This window comes from Thermothelomyces heterothallicus (assembly GCF_042370625.1).
Source record: "Thermothelomyces heterothallicus CBS 202.75 unplaced genomic scaffold P884_scaffold_47, whole genome shotgun sequence".
Lineage (NCBI taxonomy): Eukaryota > Fungi > Ascomycota > Sordariomycetes > Sordariales > Chaetomiaceae > Thermothelomyces > Thermothelomyces heterothallicus.
The window spans coordinates 54,240-74,604 of record NW_027192608.1 but is presented as its reverse complement, the minus strand read 5'-3'; the positions used below and the strand labels follow the sequence as shown (position 1 = coordinate 74,604).

The 20,365-nt window shown below is 56.6% G+C and overlaps 7 protein-coding genes across 7 annotated transcripts; 3 read left to right on the top strand and 4 right to left on the bottom strand.

Annotated features, from left to right (window-relative positions):
• Positions 1–813: 813 nt before the first annotated feature.
• On the bottom strand, positions 814–2,387 carry P884DRAFT_265497 (ADP-ribosylation/Crystallin J1). The gene has a single exon (XM_069441946.1). The coding sequence runs from the start codon at positions 2,321–2,323 to the stop codon at positions 1,226–1,228; it is 1,098 nt and encodes a 365-aa protein (XP_069293250.1). The 5' UTR covers positions 2,324–2,387; the 3' UTR covers positions 814–1,225.
• Positions 2,388–2,568: 181 nt separating this feature from the next.
• P884DRAFT_252683 (sulfate transporter family-domain-containing protein) lies at positions 2,569–5,441 on the bottom strand. The gene is made up of 3 exons (XM_069440741.1): positions 4,658–5,441; positions 3,456–4,593; positions 2,569–3,388 (listed from the first exon to the last, which is right to left on the bottom strand). The coding sequence occupies exons 1-3, from the start codon at positions 5,146–5,148 to the stop codon at positions 2,660–2,662; spliced, it is 2,358 nt and encodes a 785-aa protein (XP_069293249.1). The 5' UTR covers positions 5,149–5,441; the 3' UTR covers positions 2,569–2,659.
• Positions 5,442–6,079: 638 nt separating this feature from the next.
• Positions 6,080–8,669, bottom strand: P884DRAFT_213091 (uncharacterized protein; the record flags this gene model as incomplete). Its single annotated transcript, XM_069439189.1, has 2 exons — positions 6,080–7,483; positions 7,545–8,669. 2 exons carry the CDS (start codon positions 8,667–8,669, stop codon positions 6,080–6,082), a joined length of 2,529 nt encoding a protein of 842 aa, XP_069293248.1.
• Positions 8,670–9,670: 1,001 nt separating this feature from the next.
• Positions 9,671–11,255, top strand: P884DRAFT_213104 (cytidylyltransferase family-domain-containing protein; the record flags this gene model as incomplete). The annotated part of the gene is made up of 4 exons (XM_069439192.1): positions 9,671–9,826; positions 9,893–10,274; positions 10,336–11,141; positions 11,208–11,255. The coding sequence occupies 4 exons, from the start codon at positions 9,671–9,673 to the stop codon at positions 11,253–11,255; spliced, it is 1,392 nt and encodes a 463-aa protein (XP_069293247.1).
• A 663-nt stretch (positions 11,256–11,918) lies between these two features.
• On the bottom strand, positions 11,919–13,691 carry P884DRAFT_252674 (3-ketoacyl-CoA thiolase; the record flags this gene model as incomplete). Its single annotated transcript, XM_069440740.1, has 4 exons — positions 13,395–13,691; positions 13,119–13,299; positions 12,453–13,029; positions 11,919–12,346 (listed from the first exon to the last, which is right to left on the bottom strand). The coding sequence occupies exons 1-4, from the start codon at positions 13,457–13,459 to the stop codon at positions 11,922–11,924; spliced, it is 1,248 nt and encodes a 415-aa protein (XP_069293246.1). The 5' UTR covers positions 13,460–13,691.
• A 1,856-nt stretch (positions 13,692–15,547) lies between these two features.
• Positions 15,548–16,611, top strand: P884DRAFT_281336 (glycoside hydrolase, catalytic core; the record flags this gene model as incomplete). Its single annotated transcript, XM_069443536.1, has 2 exons — positions 15,548–16,191; positions 16,269–16,611. The coding sequence occupies 2 exons, from the start codon at positions 15,548–15,550 to the stop codon at positions 16,609–16,611; spliced, it is 987 nt and encodes a 328-aa protein (XP_069293245.1).
• A 1,434-nt stretch (positions 16,612–18,045) lies between these two features.
• On the top strand, positions 18,046–20,196 carry P884DRAFT_333075 (glycoside hydrolase family 43 protein). Its single transcript, XM_069445832.1, has 2 exons — positions 18,046–19,987; positions 20,052–20,196. Exon 1 carries the CDS (start codon positions 18,208–18,210, stop codon positions 19,819–19,821), a length of 1,614 nt encoding a protein of 537 aa, XP_069293244.1. The 5' UTR covers positions 18,046–18,207; the 3' UTR covers positions 19,822–19,987; positions 20,052–20,196.
• The last annotated feature ends 169 nt before the right edge of the window (positions 20,197–20,365 follow it).

The following is a 20,365-nucleotide window of genomic DNA, read 5'->3' as shown; positions in this document are numbered from 1 at the left end:
GCCCTGGTGTGACCATGTCATCCGTGTTTATTTATATTAGATGATTTTTGCGTCGCTCGATTTCGAGCCTTCATAGCTGGTGGGTGTGTAGACGGTAATTTCCATCCCGCACCGACAGCAACGGCAGCCCTCGGTCAGATACTTACCACGGACTCACAATCATGTTTGCAATCCGGGAATGTAGAGTCGCCATGATATGAGGCCGGAATGTCCTCCGCGCCATAGTGACCCTTGATTGGTGCGCCTTGGCTGGTACCGAGGATTCGGCGCCCCGAATCCTGGAGAATCGGCTGTTCTGCCACATGATCTGCTAGTGACTGGCAAGTTCGGGCCCCATGCAGAGAGCTTAATCATTCAGAATGCAGGTCTGGACCTAAGTAGACTCCGCTTCAGTGGCCCGAGCCTCCCTACACTTCTTACTGCCCATGGCCATGGGCTCTGTCCCCTGTTCCCCTTCTACTTCGTTCCTTTCTTCTCTTCTCGATCGCCTGTTTCCTTGCCTTGTGTGTGTGACTTGAAGATAAAACTTGCGTATGCTGAAGGTTAATTAGGTGAGTGACAACCTTCTCGCCCCTTTCCCATTTTCATGGGCTGTTTTCCTTCTCTATTTTTTTTTTGTTGTTATCGGTTCCCTGATCCCATCTACCGATCTAGGTGCCGTGTATGGAAAACAAAAGAACCGCTCTCAACCGCCAACGCCAGAGTGGGTGGAGGGCCACGCCGCGCCTGTGGCATCGCTTGATACTTAATTACGGTGTCCAGCCTGCAAGCCTTCATCTAATTATGGATAAAGTGACCGACGGCTTGGCGCGAATTTTGTTTGGTGATGCTCCGCACGCTGATTTATTCTCGCTCAGGGCTAAGGGATGAGGAAATGGAGGTGGCGTATGCTTATCTATATTTGCACGCACTGGAAGAAGAAAGCTGCTGGAAGCGAACGGCTTTCTAAGCTCCCCATTAACTGACGCCACTAGGGCCCGACGTTCCGACAGCCCCTTTCCCAGGCGGTCGACTGGAGCTCCAACGGACCATGGAGGAAAGCAGCAGGTGGTAGTAGTCGGATTGGATGACGAGCCTTGATAGTGCCAAAGTTGATGCCAGTCCTCCAGAACGCCCGCCACGTCCTCGATGAGTGTGCCGTTATCGTAGGCCGAGGTCACAATGCAATCTCCTGACGTGCTCGGCGCTCCGGCAGAAAGGAGAGGATGTCCACTAATATGTGTTATCATCCACTGCTCCCGTGGCTGTGGCATGAAAGCAGATAGTCTGTAACCTCGGTGAACTCCTTGCCAAATTGTAACAGCTCTCTCCACCGCAAGGGAATAGCGCCGACACCATCCCTCGCCCCGAGCAGGCCGCCGGCGATAGCGCCGTTTGAGTCGGCGTCCTGACCGAACCGCACCACATCGACCAGCACGTCCTCAAGCGGCCGAGGATCCAACATGGCGGCAACGGCCAGGGTGAGCGACTCCAAGACGTAGCCGGACCCCTTGAACGGCAGCACCTCGGTCGCCTTGTTCGCGTTCTTCGGTCCGTTCTCGGCGAGGTCTTGCAATCGCACGAGCCGCTTGCCCGCGTCGATGGCCGCCTCGACCTTCCTTGCCGCGCGCTCCATCTTCTCCTTGGGCGCGGCCGCCGGCCCTGCCGCGGCGAGAGACGGGACCTGGGCCGCCGTGCTCTTCCCCGCCTGCCAAGCTTCGTCGGCCGACCCCCCGTCGACCAGGACCCGCACCATGGCGTTGTATGCGGCACAGGCGATGGTGCAGTGGTAGTCGTCGTGGGTGATGGCCGAGATCTCCAACGATTCTGTCAACAACGCCTTGGCCGCGTCGGGCTGGAACAGGGCGGTCGGGATGCATCGCATCAGTGACCCGTTCCCCGCCCGGCCCTCGCCCGCCCCCGATGCCCGCGGGTCGTTGGTGCGCTTGAAATTCGACATGGCCGTAGCCGTGGCGCCGCCGATGTCGCGGGGTATCTGGCCCGGGGTGCGTCCAGGCCACCGTCCATCGTACCACTCGACCATGTACTGCGCAGCGAGCTTCACCACGTCCGGTTGCTCGGTCGGCCGGGATCGCTTCAACTCCTCGGCATCGCGGTAGGCGAGGAGCACGGCTCGGGTCAGGTCCGTGTCGTCCGTCGCATGTCCCGGCGGCCAGTCCAAGACTCCGCCGCCGACTATATCCCGCACACCACGTGGGTAATCATTCTTGATATCCTCCCAGCTCTGGAATTCGACTGTGGCACCCAGGCAGTCGCCAGCGTGCACCCCGAGGAGGGCACCAAGGGTCCTCTCGCGGCGACTAACAGCGCGCGAGTCCACCATGATGTCGCTAAGTCTGGCAGGCTTGAATTACCTGGGTAATAGTAATACCAAAAGCAAATCGGGCGGACTCGAGCACAGATTGATATGAACCTCGAGCACGTCTCCAAGTTGAGACTGAAGGTGGGGCGTGCGGAGAGAGGGCTTGGAAGCTTAGGCGTGGGGCTACTACAATGCTTCTGGCGCATGATGATAATTACAGCACATTCAGTTGCGGCACAGGCCCGAGCATATTTAGCCACGAGCTTGGGAGGGCTGCGCGTCCCAAACAATGGGAATCGATTTACAAAAACTCGAACTCCATTTTCTCACAGGGGTGATACTGGAGAAAACACGATGCTACGATCTCGTAGCCGGCCTGTCCGAAGTCTCGAGCTCAACTCGTTCCTCGGCTTCTGTAAGCTTCAAGGCCTCGTGTACGTCATCCACAAAGTGGTGCTCCCCGCCTACAAGCTCGACGATTCCGCTCCGGCGCAGCAGCTGTCCAACCTGGGAGTCATGTCCGGGACCTCTGCTAAAGAAGATGCGGACGCCACGGTCTCGGTAGCCCCGCACAATCTCCTCGAGCACCTGAGTCCCGCTGCCGTCGAGCGACGTAACTCCGTGAATGTCAAAGATGATGTTGCGGTTCGAATCTTCCTTTCTCAGCCGTGGCAGCGCCGGGTGAGCCATGTTTGAGCCGTACAGCTCCAACCTCCGTAACCTGGTCTTCAGCTCCCCCGTGTTTGCGAAGGTCAAGGGCTCAGGAATCTTCACGATCAAGCAACCTTCGATGAATTCGAGGTGGTCCAGATTCGCCTCGGCGTTCTCGAATCGGTTGGTGCCCGGAATGCGACCCAAGATCTGGATGCGTGGGCGCGTAGCGTGGCGGATGACTTGCAAGAGCGAGAGGCCAACGCCGATCGCCATGCCAAAAGAGAGAGAGTAAAAGATGGTGGCGACCACAATAATGGCCATCAGCCCGAGTTCCTGCCAGGCACGAATCCGGAGGAAGAAGGAGATGTCATGGGGGCACTCTTCAATCAGCGACCAGCCTACGACGCTGATGAGTGATGAAAGCACCGGTTTCTGTACCCAAGCATTATTAGAACGATATCGCACATTGGGCGGGGGCGGCGGAGAAGGGGCAACCGACCGGCAGATAGTAAAGGTAGGGCATCAGGAAGGTTATGCAGAGCAGCGTCAGTCCGCTGAGAATTAAGGAGCTGACAGGCGTGCGGCCGCCCGTGGACTTGTTGACCTTGCTCCTGCCATAACCCCCGAAGGCCGGCAGACTTGAGAAGCAGGCGCCCACCAAGTTGGCTGTTCCCAAGGCGACCAGTTCGCGATTAGGGCTCAGCTGAATCCCGGCAAAGCCCTCCCCGCCGAGACTTTTGGCTGCAACCGATGACTCAAAGAAGCCAAGAAGGGCTATCAAGAACGAGGTGCTCATGGCCTCCCGCATGTACTTCATATTGGCCAGGCGCAGCGGCCAGTGGAATGCAAACAGCCCGCCGCTCGCGGCCTCGACTTTGCCTAGGACAGCAACCCCGGCCTTGTCCCACTCGTACCAGTAGGCAAGGAAGGCGGACGAGACGACCACGAGGAAGCGATCCGGGATGTAGGCGACGCCCGGGTACCGAGGCTGCAGACGGCGTTTGATCTCGCGGCAAACCATGATGATCACGAAGCTCGTGGCGGCCACGACGAAGGTCAACCTGTGAACCTGATCCAGATTGCGGAAGATAAAGACGAGCTTGTCGACGCTGCTAGCGTGGCCTACGTGGGCCTGATCGGCCAGGCCACTGAGCCCGAGCTCCGGAAGGAGCTGGTCGACAGCGACGACGACGCCGATGGCGCTGATGAAGCCACGCAGGAACGGGCGAGAGAGCACGCTATCCAGGAAACCCAGGCGGCCGATCCCGGCAATGAGGACCATGGCCCCTGCCATACCGGAGACTATACCACAGACTTTCGCCAGTAACGCAGCGTCTTCATCGCCGCCGGACCGATCGACGACGGACTTGACAACAGTGCCCACAAGCAATGACCCAGCCGCTTCGGGGCCCACGACCATGGCGGGGCAGCTGCCGAGCAGGGCGTATACCAACGGGTTGAAGACAAACGCATACAGGCCGTTGATTGGCGGGACATGGGCCAGGTTATCGGCCAAGGAGAGGGCCATCGGCACGTACATGCCAGCCACGGTGAGGGCGCCGATAAAGTCGCCTTTGAAGTAAGACCAGCTGTACTTTTTCGCCCAAACCATGACGGGGAGATAGTACGAGAGGTACCTGGCGTGGGCTCATCAGTTGAAGGAAACTTAACAGCTCATTGGTTTGGGTGCGGGCACGTTACATGAGAGCGGAGTCCTCAACTCCATGCCGCTCGGCCAGCGCACTGGACGTGCTCATTTTCTGGCTCCTAATCTTGGCCGCCCATCGCCTCCTGCAATTCTTCTTTTTCGAACTTGCAGACAGCACTCCATCGATGCCTTGGCCCGAGCTCTCCGTCTCAGATTCAGAAGGGCTGAAGTAGGTGACTGGGATGCTACTCGTGGGGCTGGTGGGTCGCGGTGAGAATGTGCCATGATTGCATGGTCCCTCGTGAACTGGCTCTCGAAGATCCAGACTCGTGCCTAGCAACGGGGTGGTGTCTGTCGCGCGTTGTCTGCTGGGCCCGGCAGCATGGTGGTGCGAGGAGGTCGCATGGTGTCTATCGGCCGGGGCAGGGTCTGAATCGTCGCCAACGGCATCGGATGTAGACGCAGTGTAGGCTTGCCGGAGGCCGCTAGGATTGGCCGGTGCGTGCTTCGGAGTCGGACGCGAAGGGTTTGGCTGGGGGGCCATGGTTGAAAACTGTCGGCGTCGTCAAGTTCACCTCGTGGGGGGAAGATCGAGACAGTTAAGTCTCGACTGAAGCCGAACACGGTAATTTAGGCCCAACCGATAATCCCCATACACGTTTTAAGTGTTTCAGACGTGACCAGCAAAGCGCAGCAACATCAAATGCAAGCGCACAATGCTGAGCGCTTTTCTCTCGCCCGCATCCCCAGCCATTAGTCGGGGTTGGGGGGGCGAGGGGGAGATATTTTGGCGGTCAAGAACGGTATATTCCGGATTCGGGTTGCAAAGGTCGGCTTTCGGAATGTCAGCAAGTTGGAGAACAGAGAACAAGAAGCATGGCTGGTCCGAGGCAAGGCAAGGCCTCCGCCCCGCCGTACACTAGCGGGCCTGACACATCCCGCACAAAAGTCAACCAATTGGTGGGGACACCGCATTGCACGTGACCCTTGCTGCGGCTTACCAAGTATGCACTAGCGTAATCCGCCCTACGACTTGCACCACAGACTTTTGAAGGACCAATGAGACAACCGCGATTGATGATCGTTTTCAATTCATAGGATTGGTAAACATACAAGACAACGGAAGCGACATGGAACTGCCTTATAGGAAGCAAAAAATAAAATATCCTACCCTTGAAAGCTTTGTAACAAAAAAATCCCTGCTCTCCGTTTCCGGTTGTCATTGACAGATCATTAGCATTAGCACACTTGGGCCCAACCGCTCTTGTTATTTCATGTACGTACTCGACAGGTGGGCTTGTGCAGCATTCCGTTACCTGCCTGGGAGGTAGGCCGCTTACTTGAGAATGTTGCATCTCATGCAATGGCAGCAGAGAGGAGATGAGGTGTGGGTGATGGGACTCGACGGTTACTTGTGACTGCGCCTGCTCGAGACGTAGGGTGCGGGTATCTAAGAAAGAAGTAGTTACTGTATGTCAATCAAACATCTCACTGATCTCATCCCCTTCATCTGGGGTAACCGCCAGCTCAAGCAATTCATGTGCCAGTTCCACCGTCTCTGCGTCAATCCCGGCCTCGAGGACCAAATCCTCCTCGGCAAAGTTCAACCTCGCCAGGGTGAGGAAGTAGCGTTGCGAACCGCCATGAGATGCAGCCAGCTTCGTTGAAATGTTGGCCGCATCGGATGTCCGGTGATCTGTAACAAGAAAGTGAAGAAGCCGGGTTCCTTGGGCGATGATCTGATGCAGGAGGCTCATGGAATCGGGTGCCGGGTCCGTGACCTCAGCGGAGACATCTGTCAGCCCCTCGCTTGTTCCACGCGCCTCCATGCTCCCGGCGCTCTCTGCATTCGGGTGATCAAGCTCCATACTGTCCCCCCTCTCGTCTGGTGGTCGCCACGCGCCTGCCTGCGGCTCGGGGCTTAGCGGCAAATCCGAGTCATACAGTCGGTCGAGGGCCCAGCACAGGACTGTGACGAGGCGGGGAATGGCAACATCACTTTCGGCAATCTGCCGAGCCCCAAAGTGGCCCGTTGCAAAGGCCATGAGCGTTCGCAGAGCGGCCAACCTGGCGGGAATTTCCTTTGCAGATCTGGGAGTCGCCCACTTAGGCGGTTCACAGAGAAACGAAGAGACACAGTCAATCAAAGTGGCCGCGACCGCGTCGGCGGTCTTCGCTTCGGATCGGCGATTTGTCGAGTTTGTTGCTGAAGATGGGATGGGTCCAATGCTGTTCGGAGCGACCGAGGTTCGCAGAAGGATCATCATTGCCGACCAGTCTTCTTCTGGATTTTTTGGAGAGAGCATCGTGAGGACGAAATCTAGCTCTATTGTCTTCCAGAACTCAAGCTGCGGAGTGTCCTGCGGCTGGTCAGACGTTGTAGGGTTCTGTAAAGGCTGCGGAAAACAGCCCGATGCGGCGAGGTAGAGGACAGATAGACACTGAGTGACGTCGATGTTGAGACACAGTTGGCGGACGACTGCATCTGGATGGCCCGAAAGATCTCCATCGGCACTATTGAGGCGCGGAAGTGCCACGAGGCGGCACGTTGTGGCGCAAACTGGAATTAGGGACGAGAGGATATGCGGTGCGACCTCGACAGCGTTCAAGTCGAGCGTGTACAGAAGCAGAGAGACAAGGTGATATATGGGACCGTAGTATCTTTCAGAGAGGCACTGGTGCCATAAGTCGATCAGTGTGTCCGCAAAGTCGACCAGCAGGGATGTTGGGTCACCGGGGTTTCCCATCTGGGGCAGTTTCTGCAACACGATAGATGCTAAGGAACGCTCCGGGTCCGAAGGGAAGCAGAAGCGGGAAAACATGTCAAACGTCGGCGGCTGGCCATGCATTGTTGTGTGATTGAGAAAGAGCTTCAGAAACTGCGAGAGATGCTTAGCAGTGCTGCACGGGGTATCCTTGACAGAACAGAGAGAGACTTACGTCCGGCGAAAATGGCTGGGAGGCAGCTGCCAGGGAAAGCGACCGCGCGTTGACCGAGCGCGCATCGTCGAATACGGCCTCCCTTGCGTCCTCTATCTCCAGAGCAAACTTTGGGCTGTCGACAATAGGACGTTTCCTCTTTCCTTTGGTAGGCGTCCGCTCCGATGCAGGAACAGCGGCAGGCCCCGAGTCTTTTCTCCTCAGAGCTTGCGTCTTGCTAGGGCTTGACAGGATCTCCACGCCATCAAACCCATCGGCCGTACCCCAGGTCCTATCTTTACGGGGTGTTGCCGGACCATCCCGCCGTCTTGACTTTGCTCGGCCAAGTCCCTCTCTAAGGTCTTGGCGGGCAAATTGCAGTTCGGTGGCTGTCGCGCGCTCGGCGTTGCGCGCTTGCTCAATGATGCGCTCCTGCCTGGCAAGTTGCTCTGCGGTCTCCTTTTTTAGGCGCGCGATGTCGGCCTCGTGAGTCGCCCGGGCTTTGTCATATTTGGATCGCAAGATGGAGGCTTCACCCTTGGCTGCCGTGAGGTCGGATTCGAGTTCGGACAAGCGCGCCTGTAGGGCCGCAATAACCTCATTCTGATTCGCGGGTCCAGCACCGGTGCGGACCTGCGACGTTTGGGGCGCATAAGGGGACGGCCTAGGAACCGGAGGAGGCGGCCGGGCGAATTGAGACTGCGGGGGTGGTTGTTGTGGCCGGCCAGGAAGGGAGGGGAATCGTTGCGACGGGCCCGGTTGGTAGCGTTGCGATGAGAGAGGCTGCGGTGCTGCTCGCGCTGTTGGCCCGTACTGGGGTCGTGGGGGATAAGATGGCCTTGAGGGCGGAAGGTGCTGGTTCCATCGTTGTGTGCCCGTAATACCGGCGGGGTGGCGGGGTTGTTGGACGGGGTGCGCTTGCTGCGGTGGGGGACGGGGCGCTAATTGAGCGTGTTCGTCGATCACGACAGTGTCGTCGAGATCGTCGTCTTCGAACTCATACTCGAGGGCATTGTGCTGCGGTTGTGGCGCAGCCTGCGTTTGAGTCAACTTCTGGGCTTGCGTGATCTGGATAGCTTTGTCCTCGAGCTCCTGCAGTATCGTGTCGTTAAGGTCGTCGAAGCCGTCGTCCGAAAACTCATCCATGGCCGCAGGTTTTTGCGTCCAAAGTATCTGATGCGGAGAATTCTTGTGCCATCTGCAGCCTGGTTAGAGCAGGCAGGATGCCGTCTCCATGCACTCACTGAAAGCGGACCATGGGGTCTTTGTGCCCAGATCGCGAATAATTGGAATTTGGGACATAGTTAGCGCGTCGCGAGTCTTGGCGGGGCATATCGGCGGTCGGCGAACCCGCGGTCCGAGCGAGAGCTAGCCCAAGTCAGTTTGCAGAGATGGACCCTTGGGCCAATTCGGAGCATGTGATTCGCGCTGGATGGCTCGATCCCTTGATCCCTGCCCCGCTGGGCATTTTATCGGGCATTCAGCATCTCTTGCATTTGATGGAGAAGCAAGGTATCTGGGAGCCTCCACGGATGCTCTCGTCAGCCGACAAATTCATCCAATGACTTCAGCTTTAATAATCGAAGTGCAATATTGGGAACGTTTGACGTAGCAAGTACCGCTATCCTAAGCCAGAGTATCTTCCTATCTTTTGTTTGCGGTATTTGCGTGCATCACTCCCACTGGATCGCCTTGTGTGGAAGTACCAGCTCCACTTTTCGCTTCCCGGCGCGGGCTAGGATTGACGTAGGGACCCGAGACCTCGAAATTTCAGACGCCAATCCGCTTTGCGACAAACTGCGAAGCTCGCTTCCTCGACACTCAAGGCGCCCTTCTTCATCTCGTCTGCGACCTAAGCTTGGACGAGTCAACATCCGTCGCTCGTCTTTACCGGCCGTGGCCAGCGAAGCGTAAACCGCTTGCGTTGCTCGATTAATACATCGGCAACCTCCAGGCAGCGCGCGGTCCGGTTCTCCGCACTCCTGCAGGCCACTCTCTTCCCCGACCGAGCCGAACCCAAGTCCAGCCCGGGTAGAGCCAACATACTCTCGTTTTCCGCCCTCATCAGTCGCTGGATAATCCCACGTACACGCGCTTGCCACGACCGATCGAGTACTACCTCATCACAGACAGTTCCTCCATTCGCAATGACGGGTAGATCTCGCCGGGGGGTCAAGTTTCCCCACAATACCAAGCATTCCAACGGCCATTCCGACGGACGCCGTTCCAGCTTCAGCGATGTCAGCGAAGAAGGCTCGCCGAGCAAAGCGAAGTCGTCGGGGACCCTAGGTGACATTCAAGAGGTTGGTCTATCTGTGCTGCCTCCTTTGGTCGTCGCGCCTCACACTGACTGACCTCGTTAACCGCAGAAATCCCCCACCGCTGAGGAGCAACAGCAGTCCGAGTACGAGAAGAAGAAGGCCAACTTCATTACACGAACTTTCTGGACTTTCGTCATGATAGGGGGCTTCTTTGCCGCCCTCTTCATGGGCCATGTCTACGTTCTCGTCATTATCACGGCAGTCCAGATTGTCTCCTTCAAGGAAGTCATCGCCATCGCCAATGTGCCGAGCCGCGCTCGGGATCTACAATCGACCAAGAGCTTGAACTGGTACTGGCTTGCGACCACAATGTACTTCTTGTACGGCGAGAGCGTCGTGTATTACCTCAAGCACATTGTACTGGTGGACAAAGTCTTGTTACCTCTGGCTACGCATCACCGCTTCATCAGCTTCATTCTCTACGTGTTCGGTATGCACCCTGCCCCCCTGTGTCCGCCAGCTGACAGCTCTGACCACCCCTTGTTTGTCAGGTTTCGTGTTCTTCGTCGGCTCGCTCAAGACTGGGCATCTCAAGTTCCAGTTCTCCCAGTTCGCCTGGACTCACATGGCCCTGTTCCTCATCGTCGTCCAGGCCCACTTCATCATGAACAACGTGCTGGAGGGCATGATCTGGTTCTTCCTTCCGGCGGCCCTCGTCATTACCAATGACATCTTTGCCTACATCTGCGGCATCACCTTCGGCCGGACACAGCTCATCAAGCTGTCCCCCAAAAAGACCGTCGAGGGTTTCGTCGGCGCGTGGATTATGACGGTCCTCTTCGGCATCATCCTCACCAATCTCCTGCTCCGCTCCAAGTATTTCATTTGCCCGGCGACGAACCTCGGTGCCAACATTTTCACCGGTCTGAATTGCGATCCCAACCCGGTCTTTTTGCCGCGCACATACTCCACCCCGCAGCTGTTTTTTCTTCCGCCCAATTACACGATCAGCATCACCATGTCGCCAATGCAGATTCACACCTTCTTCTGGGCTAGCTTTGCGTCCCTTATCGCGCCATTCGGCGGCTTCTTTGCGTCCGGATTGAAGCGGACCTTTAAGATCAAGGACTTTGGCGACTCGATTCCTGGACACGGAGGCATGACCGACCGCATGGATTGCCAGTTCATCATGGGCCTGTTCGCTTTCATCTATTACCATACTTTCATCGCCTTTAAGCGGTCCTCGGTCACCCATGTATTGGAGCTTGCCATCATGGAGTTGAGCACGGACGAACAGGTTGAGGTAATCAAGGGTGTCTTGAAGTATTTGACCAACCAAGGAGTTGTCAAGGACGAGGTAAGATTCGATTTTTGCCTAAACCCTACGATTTTCTTCGCTCGCGTCGAGACTAATAATCCTCAGACACCGGCATCGTTCGACAAACTCCTAGCTGCCAGCATGCAACATTGAGCATGAAATGGATCACTGAGGGGCCGGCTGGGTGTCGGTCTCAAGTCGGATGGGGCAACCCCCCCCCACCCTGGCGTTTGGTTTGAAGAAGGGCACTTATTTGACTGACCCCGGTGTAGTTATGCGCCCCAAGACATTCTACTCGCCCCTTCATCTAGCAAATTATCTTGGATGGTGGGAAGGATCATGTAAATAGTACACGGTCACAATTGGATCTTCGTTGCAAATGCTTGATCTACCCTTCCGAACTGCTACTTTTTTCTTCCCCCCACAGAAGCGGATTACCGTGCGCGAAATGGAATGAAAGAGTGGGCCAAACTGTCCGGCCGCCTTGTTGAGTTATGGACAAAGTGACTGGGTTTGGCGTTCTAGGGAGGTTCGGAGGAGATGATGCAGGACCGACGATTTGCTCCAACGATCATCCTTGAACAGAAACGCCGCCTACTCCATCACTCATCCACCTCATGGTATGATTTGTTGTCCAAGCCATATAATCATTTAAGGGGGTTGATGTTGCGCTTCACACAAACCTCCCAGTTACGGCGAATGACATGGTCTATTGCAGGACGCTAGCCGAAGCAATGAGCCTGCTACATTAACGGAGAAACTCGAACGCTATCGCAAAACGATTTACACAACTATAGTCATACCCAAAAAAAGGGCCGCTCATTGCTCGTTCACAAACAAGCCAGCCATGCCCATTCCCGTACCGATACACATGCTCGTGAGCAGAATCTTCTTGCCGGTCCTCCTGCACTCGCTGAGGCCAGTAACGATCTGCCTGGCGCCGGTGGCGCCGAGCGGGTGACCCAGGGCAATAGCACCGCCGCGCGGGTTCATCTTGGCCCAGTCCAGCCCGAGCTTGTCGCGGCAGTAGACGGCCATGCTGGCAAAGGCCTCGTTGATCTCGATGACGTCGACGTCGGCCAGCGAGATGTTGTACTGGGCGAGCAGCTTGGGGATGGCGACAGTCGGGCCGATGCCCATGATGCGGGGGGCCAGGCCGGCCACGGTCGAGCCGACGTACTTGGCCAGGATGGGCTGGCCCAGCTTGATGGCCGTGGACCGCTTCATCAAGAGGATGGCGGCAGCTGTGGTTTTTGTTTTGTTTTGTTTAGCAGGCTAGGTTCTCCGGATATATACGGGGGATACGCTATGACGGAGCACAGATCCGGATTGGTTTGGGATTGAGCTAACCTCCATCAGTCACCTGGCTGGCATTCCCACCGGTGGTGGTCGGCCCCCACTGCGGGAAGGCGGAGCGGATCTTGGAGAGAGCCTCGACGGTGGTGCCGGGCCTGATGCCGTCATCCTTGGTGAGAGTGACCTCCTTCCAGTTCCCATCGGCGTCTTTGACCGTCGTGGTGATCGGCACGATCTCGTCGTCGAACAGGCCCGCCTTCTGCGCCCTCTCTGCGCGCTGGAAGCTCTCGGCCGCGTACTTGTCCATCTCCTCGCGCGTGATGTTGAAGTCGCGGCTGACGTTCTCGCTGGTCCAGCCCATGGGCTGCATGCTGTCGACCGCCTCTTGCGAGTGGCAGGTGACCTTCTCGTCAAACGGCTTCTCGAGCGCATCTCCGCCAACCGTCATCTGCTCGGCGCCAACGGCAATGCCGATCTCGATGGATCCGCTGCTGATGGCATGGGCGATATCGGCCACGGCCTTGAGGCCAGAGGAGCAGAAGCGGTTCAGGCTGGAGCAGCTCGTCGTGTTGGGGAAGCCGGCGGCCAGCGCGGCAGCGCGCAGCTTGTATGCGGCCTTGCCGTCCGAGACCTATTTTGTCCAGCAAAACAAGACAAAAGGTCAGCACCAAGCCTCGGCGGGCTCGCTGGGGCTGAGCCGCGCAGATCCGGAGTACATACGTTCCCAAGGCAGATATCCTCCACGAGGCTCGGGTCGAGCTTGCTCCGTTCCTTGACTTCTTTGAGCAGGGCGTAGGTCATGTACTCGAGGCTGGTATCCTTGAACCCTCCCTTCCTCGCCTTCGTCAATGGTGTCCGGATAGCGAGTGTGATAACCACATCGTCGGCATTCTTCGAGGTACTGTGTCACCGGGAAATTATCAGCCAACCGGACGCCCAGGACGAGCTCGGCGACAGACCGAAAATGCCCGGGGGAAGGGGGGGGGAGAAACATACATCTGGGAGAGCGAGCTACCCGGAGAGAGGTGCTTGAGGATGGAGCCGATGCGCTCGACGGCCATTGTTTCGAACTGGATTCGGTATCTGGTTAGAAAGAAGTGTGTCGAGTAGAGGAACACTCGTCGCGGACGGCGCAGGTCTCGGTCGGGATCCGTTCCGTTAAAATGGTTGCGGCGACGTCGGCCTTGGGATGGCGACGAGACACAGTGGTCTCGGCCATTGCAGCGTGTGGGGTCCGGTTTGCCGAGGCATCCCTCGGGTTTTGCTGAGTGAGTGAGCCAAGGGAGCTGGGGTAAACTGACCCGAGCGGTTGTGCGCCGGTCGTGTTTGCGGGGGAGACTGTTCGTTCCCCAGCCGCGGAACAACCACGCCACAAGCCGGCTCCACAGTCGGCAGTTGCACGGCGCTCCAGACCCAAACCCTGGTGAGCGCTCAAACATGCTCTGGTGTCAACGACACAGAAACAATGCTTCCTGCAACCTTCATGGCCGCAAAAGACCTGATTGTCTATCGCCGGTTACCTAATATGTAGTGTGTATACATACATGCATGCATCCTTGTTTTGGAGGTGCCGTGTATGGTTTCGCAGTGCCCGTGCGATGTCGCGCGCCATGGAGAAGTTGTTATCGGGTCATCCCGAGGGGTTCGGTAACCGTCCACTGCAGTTGAAACCCCCATGACCATTTGCATGTAATTCGTACATTTACCGCTATACCTAATAATTATCTGCTGGAGGCTGAAATGTCGTGGTACTTTTAGCCGAACGCCCTGCTCACTGCGCAAGGTGATGAAAAGTAACTGACGTGATAACTAACCATTTCTGCACGTAAGATCTTTGAGCGAATGCATCAGGTAGCTAAAGTAATTAATGCAAAATACAAACATAGTTCAAACGTCGAGTTCCCTCCGTTAGAAATGACTGCCTTGTGGTGGATAGGCCGTGAAGACACAAGGTTGAAGGAGGACTAGATCTAAGCGCACAGGAGAGGGAGCACGTAGGTAGGTATGTACAGTCTAATACATACTTCGCACGAGGAGACGGTAAAACACTGTTACTATGGTGGTACGCTTCGCCTATTTTAGTCTCCTCAAACGCCGAGGCACCATCGCAGGCCGAGGGCTTCGCTTCACGCTACGAATGGGCTAAAGGTTTAGTTATAGCTACGTTAGCCAAGGAAGGTGCATCACCGAGGGCCAACGAGTCGCAACCACATCCATGCCCTTGTGGCTGATGGACCCCCATGTATAGGCGATACGCAAGGAAAAGGTATCGCAGACGGGGACAAGCGTGATGTCTCAAGGGCCGGTGATGTAATTCTAGACACCGGGATATGTTGGGACCTAGAGGGTTGCCCATCTCGGAGCGAAGCTGTTTCCTTCGCTCGCATTGTGTGTGAACTAATTATTTAATTAGGTGCAACATCTGGGAGCCTTGCTCGATTGAGGCCGCGCTATCGCTTCAGTTTACTCGTAGCGGATTAATACCCACGTACATACTCCCGTCTAGATTAGGTAGCGTGCGAATTTATAATCGAGTACGTCTTTCGTTGGTGCAGTTGTGACCAGCTGGAGGTATCCACCAGACCGGACCCAGCAGGCCTTGAGTGTCCCCTAGTTACTGCAATACATACTCTATTTATTTAGTGTCAGGTCCGGCCCGGCAGGTACCAAAAATACTGACAAAAAGTCTCGGAAGCAGGTCCGCCACAAGTGGGCCGATCTCGAAGCCTGAACAGGGCGGCCCTTAATTAATTATTATTCTTTTCAAATAGGGAACAAACGGATAACGAATCAGTGGTCAAGCCTGGCCAAGTTTCGAATCTGCAAATGCGCACTAAAGATGGCCTAAGTACTGGATAGTGATGGATCTCTCGAGACCTGCTTGGCTCGGCGCGCGACGCGCGATCTATCGATTGCCAATAACTCGCAATTGGCAATTGGAAGGGCACACCCGGGACCCGCTCGCTCGTATCGAGTCTCGAGCTGACAGCGCATCTTGACGAAGTTGTCAGCTGAACTGAATTCTGCGAGCTTTGTTTTCCGCCCATGAAATTAAACATGCTCCCCTTTCGGCTCTGATCAGTTTGTCCCTCGCTTTTGTCTGTAATTAATTAGACACCTTCGCAGGCCATTCTCTCATCTGCCTCGCGATGCTGCTGTGCCCAAGGGCTATGAGCGCTGCGTTGGCGACTGCGTCGGCTGCGTCGATGCTCATCTTACCAGTGGCAGCTGCCTCTTCAAAGCGTGGTCTCGTCTTCACCCCGAACGTGACAGCCCCGGCCGATGACAAGATCTGGATCGAGGAGCCGACCACCTTGACGTGGTACTACAACTACGGGCCCAATCCCGAGTCCATGTACCAAGATGTGCCACAATCCGAATTCGAGTTTGTGCCCATGATGTGGGGTGCTCCGGACAGTCTCGACGACACTTCATTCCTATCGACCGTGAAGAGTCTGATCAAGAGCAAGGGCATCAACGTTACGAACGTGCTCTCCTTCAACGAGCCCGACGGCTCTTTTGAATACGGAGGGAGCCAGATTGAGCCCTCCACAGCCGCCCAGCTCTGGGTCAACAACATGATCCCGCTCCAGGAGATGGGCGTGCGCGTCGGGCTCCCGGCATGCACCGGGGGGTCTAGTGGCCTTCCTTGGCTGCAGAATTTCCTTGTCGAGTGCTCCGAGCTGATCAGCTCCAAAGACAAGCAGCGGAACTGCACATTTGACTTTGTAACGATCCACTGGTACGGCAACTTTGAAGGCCTGGCGAGCCATATGGGGGAGTATTCGGCCGCGTGAGTTTCCCGTCCACGAGTGACCTTTTCCCCCGGAGGTTCCCGAGAGATCTTTGATTCATGGACTGCATGCACAGATTCCCCAACAAGACCATGTGGATCACTGAGTTCAACCTGAACGACCGAGACCTGGAAGCCACCCAGTCGTTCTACAACATGTCGACCGAGTACTTTGACCGCCTCGACTTTGTCGAGCGCTACTCGTATTTTGGAGCCTTCCGCAGCAAGGTGTCCAACATTGGCCCCAACGGCGCCATGCTGAGCGACAACGGCCGCCTTACCGACATTGGCGCTTGGTACCTCGGCCGCCAGCCGACAGGCATATTGCCCACCAGCTCGTCATCCCTGCATTTGCCTCTCCCGCAGAAAGTCGTTGCAGTATTCGCCGCTGTGGTTGCGGCTGCCATTTCATTAGCTTGAGAAACCTCAAATCGTCGTCCGGTCGAAGCAACTTGAAGTCAGCTTGGCCCTTCGTCCATCCTGCAGTGTCGCATCCCAGTTTATCCGGCGATCTCTTTCAAGGAGAGGGGAAAGAGAAGTCAAGATATGTATTATTTATTTGCCGGTTGGCTCTTGGATATGTCGGATAAAGGACCTGGCCCTCTCATTCCCACCGTTCATTCGATGGGCGCCTCATCTCATCTGTTGTCTCTTGGGGACAGAAGTAGGAAAGTGGGACGATTCATAAAGCAAAGATCTAGACTGGCCTCGGCGTGGGACTACGGAGCCGCCAGTAGAGTTCATAACTACGTACCCAGGTACAATGCGTTTGTTCGGCGCCGCGCTAAGAGGGCTGGCACAAGAAGAAGGGAGGGGACGCTGGGCGTCGATCAAGATCCTCCGCGTCATCCTCCAAGCTGGCATCAAAGAGAGCAAGACGGGGGCAGTCTGGAATGTGCTCACCGTTGGCAAATGGGAAATGGGGCCGGCGTGAATACATTATCAGATTTAGTCGTGCTCAATTACATCCCACGTCTACGAGAACCCGCGCGCTGGCATGGTGGGTTTCTCAGTTCTTAACAGAATAGATGGCCCTCGGTCATAGTTAGTGATCTATTCTAACCCAGGAAGACATCCGTGTGGTTTTTAGCTGGGACCCGGATGATGTTGCCGCCTTGGCATGCTTCTTCTCAACTCTCAAGGAGCGAGTCCAGGACCTAGAAGGGCTCCGTACCAACGACACGGAAACTGTCGTTCAGCAATGCGTTCGGAAATGTGTGTTCACGCTGCTTTTTTTGACGTCGAATACTCCTGCTCCTCATGTGCCACCATAAGTTTCCCCATCACTATCGGCACCCCTTACGGCCATCACCTTGGGCTCGTTCGATCTAAACCGTTCGGGTTTGATCCACGCAGCTGGGGCATCGTCATTCTCTTGGTGGCGTTCATCATAAGGGCACAAATGCGTCGGAAGTTGCTAAGTGTTTGGCAGCGTCCTGATCTTGTGTTGACAGCGCTGTGCACTCGCTCTCACCAAAGACATGGCGCATGTCCGCGGCGCATGAATAAAGCCAGAACCAATTGGCGGCTGGTGTTTGTTTGCGAATTTGACGATCGCGAGGCCGTTGGGTTCTTGTCCGTATATCGACGGATGGAAGGGAAGTCACCAAGGTATATAATTACACTTGGAGAGTGGGATTAATTACGGATCCGTACACAGCCCCCGCGAGGGATGGGCGTGGGGATCACTGGGGGTGCGTCGAATCCTTGGCTGTTCCGCTTTCCCCGCCCGGACACTGGAGCTTTCTCGACTCCGGCGCATGCCGGCTAAATGGAGGGAGTGGAGTTGGAGGGGCGCCCTTGGGATGGGGAAAAAGAAGGGGATGCACTGATCAGTGCCATCCCCTCACCTCTTGAGGATCGATTGGACCGGATGTGATTAAGAGGAGTTGGAAACACTTTTTTGAGTTTCGTAGTTATAAGCCCTCCTTGCCGTCCTCGGAACTTGCTTCGTGATCCCAGCCCCGAGCCAGCAAAGCTCGCCAGGTCCCCGTCCATAGGTCCCGTTCAGCCACCATGCCGCAGGTTCGAAACCCCATCCTCCCCGGCTTCAACCCCGACCCTTCCATCCTCCGGGTCGGGGATGACTACTACATCGCCACTTCAACCTTTGAGTGGTACCCGGGTGTTCAGATTCACCACTCCAAGGACCTCGCAAACTGGGAGCTTGTCACCCGTCCCCTAAACCGCAAGAGCCAACTGGATATGCGAGGAGATCCGGACAGCTGCGGCATCTGGGCTCCCTGCCTGACGCATGACGGCGACAGGTTCTGGCTGGTATACACGGACGTCAAACGCAAGGACGGCTCGTTCAAGGACGCGCACAACTACATCGTCAGCGCGCCCGCCATCGAGGGTCCCTGGTCGGACCCCTTCTATATCAACTCGTCCGGGTTCGACCCCTCGCTCTTCCATGACGACGACGGCCGGAAGTGGTTCGTCAACATGATGTGGGACCACCGCAGCCGGCCGCGAACCTTTGCCGGCATCGCGCTGCAAGAGTTCGACCCCAAGTCCGGGAAGCTGGTCGGGCCGCGCAAGAACATCTACCAAGGCACCGACCTGGGCCTCGTCGAGGGCCCGCACTTGTACAAGCGCAACGGGTGGTACTATCTCCTGACGGCAGAGGGCGGGACTGGCTATGAGCATGCCTGCACCCTCGCCCGGTCTCGGAACATCTGGGGCCCGTACGAAGATCACCCGCAGAAGTACATCGTGACGTCTAAGGACCACCCGCACGCAGCCCTGCAGCGAGCTGGGCACGGCGACATCGTTGACACCCCCGACGGGCGTACCTACGTCGTTCACCTGACCGGCCGGCCCATCACCCAGTTCCGCCGCTGTGTCCTGGGGCGCGAGACGGCCATCCAGGAGGCCTACTGGGGCGACGACGACTGGCTCTACGTCAAGAACGGCCCTGTGCCGAGCCTGTTCGTGGACCTCCCGGCCGCCCGCAACGACGACGACTACTGGGCCGAGAAGAGGTACACGTTCGAGTCGGGCCTGCACAAGGACTTCCAGTGGCTGCGCACGCCCGAGACGGACCGCATCTTCAGGACGGACAACGGGAAGTTGACGCTCATCGGCCGCGAGTCCGTCGGGTCCTGGTTCGAGCAGGCCCTGGTCGCCCGGCGCCAGACGCACTTCTCGTACGACGCCGAGACCGTCATCGACTTCAAGCCTGCCGACGAGCGCCAGTTCGCCGGCCTGACGGCCTACTACTGCCGCTACAACTTCTTCTACCTGACCGTCACGGCCCACTCGGACGGCCAGCGGGAGCTGCTCATCATGGCCTCCGAGGCCTCCTGGCCCCTCGGCGCCCTGCGGTCCCCTTATCCGGAGCCCGTCCAGATCCCCAACGAGGGCAAGATCCGGCTCGCGCTCAAGATCAGGGGCAAGGAGCTGCAGTTCTACTACGCCCTCGAGGGCGAAGAGCTAAAAAAGATTGGGCCCGTATTCGACGCTAGCATCGTTTCTGACGAGTGCGGCGGCCACCAGAAGCACGGCAGCTTCACGGGCGCCTTCGTCGGCATGGCCGCTTCCGACATCAACGGCACTGCTGCCGAGGCGACCTTTGACTACTTTGTGTACAAGCCCGTGCAACACGAGAGTGACCGGTACGAGATTTAAGTGACTGAAGAGGTTCTAATAGCGTTCGTTGTAATACAAATTCGCTTCTGTGTACGAGGAGAAAACTCAACAGAGAGAGCTCGATCTTTCTCTTTTCTTTTCTACCTGGCCGGCATCTCAAAACCCGTACGCCGACCGTCGCCATCAACATCGCTCCGCTGATCCGGTAGCTTCTCACCACCCAGGTCTCTATGCTCGTCAGCTTTAAACTGACCAATCCATGGGCACAGAGTATCGACATTGACGTCTAATTATGGTATAATTAGTAGAGTAAATACGGAGCACGAGTGAGCTCTGGGTGCGTCACACTGCGCAGTGCGAGAGCGAAGGTTGCATCGAACTGTTGAGAGGCCGCAAAGGGAATCTCAAAATCACCCCATACTCGAAGCCTCCCGTCTACTTCGGTCACCTCCGCGACTGTGGTTTGTAAAGGATGTACTCCGTACTACGTAGGACATGTGTCTCCAGGTGTCTCTATCCTCCACCTTTCTCTTTTATTAATTATATGATTGGACTGATATCTCGAATGACCGGATAGTCCTGT

Excerpts from the sequence above, each read along its gene's own strand:
- P884DRAFT_333075 (XM_069445832.1), top strand. The coding sequence starts at position 18,208 with ATGCCGCAGGTTCGAAACCCCATCCTCCCCGGCTTCAACCCCGACCCT.
- P884DRAFT_252683 (XM_069440741.1), bottom strand. The coding sequence starts at position 5,148 with ATGGCCCCCCAGCCAAACCCTTCGCGTCCGACTCCGAAGCACGCACCG. Across the intron at positions 4,594-4,657 it reads GTTGAGGACTCCGCTCTCAT|GTACCTCTCGTACTATCTCC; the intron begins GTAACGTGCCCG and ends AGCCCACGCCAG. Across the intron at positions 3,389-3,455 it reads CCTACCTTTACTATCTGCCG|AAACCGGTGCTTTCATCACT; the intron begins GTCGGTTGCCCC and ends GCTTGGGTACAG.
- P884DRAFT_265497 (XM_069441946.1), bottom strand. The coding sequence starts at position 2,323 with ATGGTGGACTCGCGCGCTGTTAGTCGCCGCGAGAGGACCCTTGGTGCC.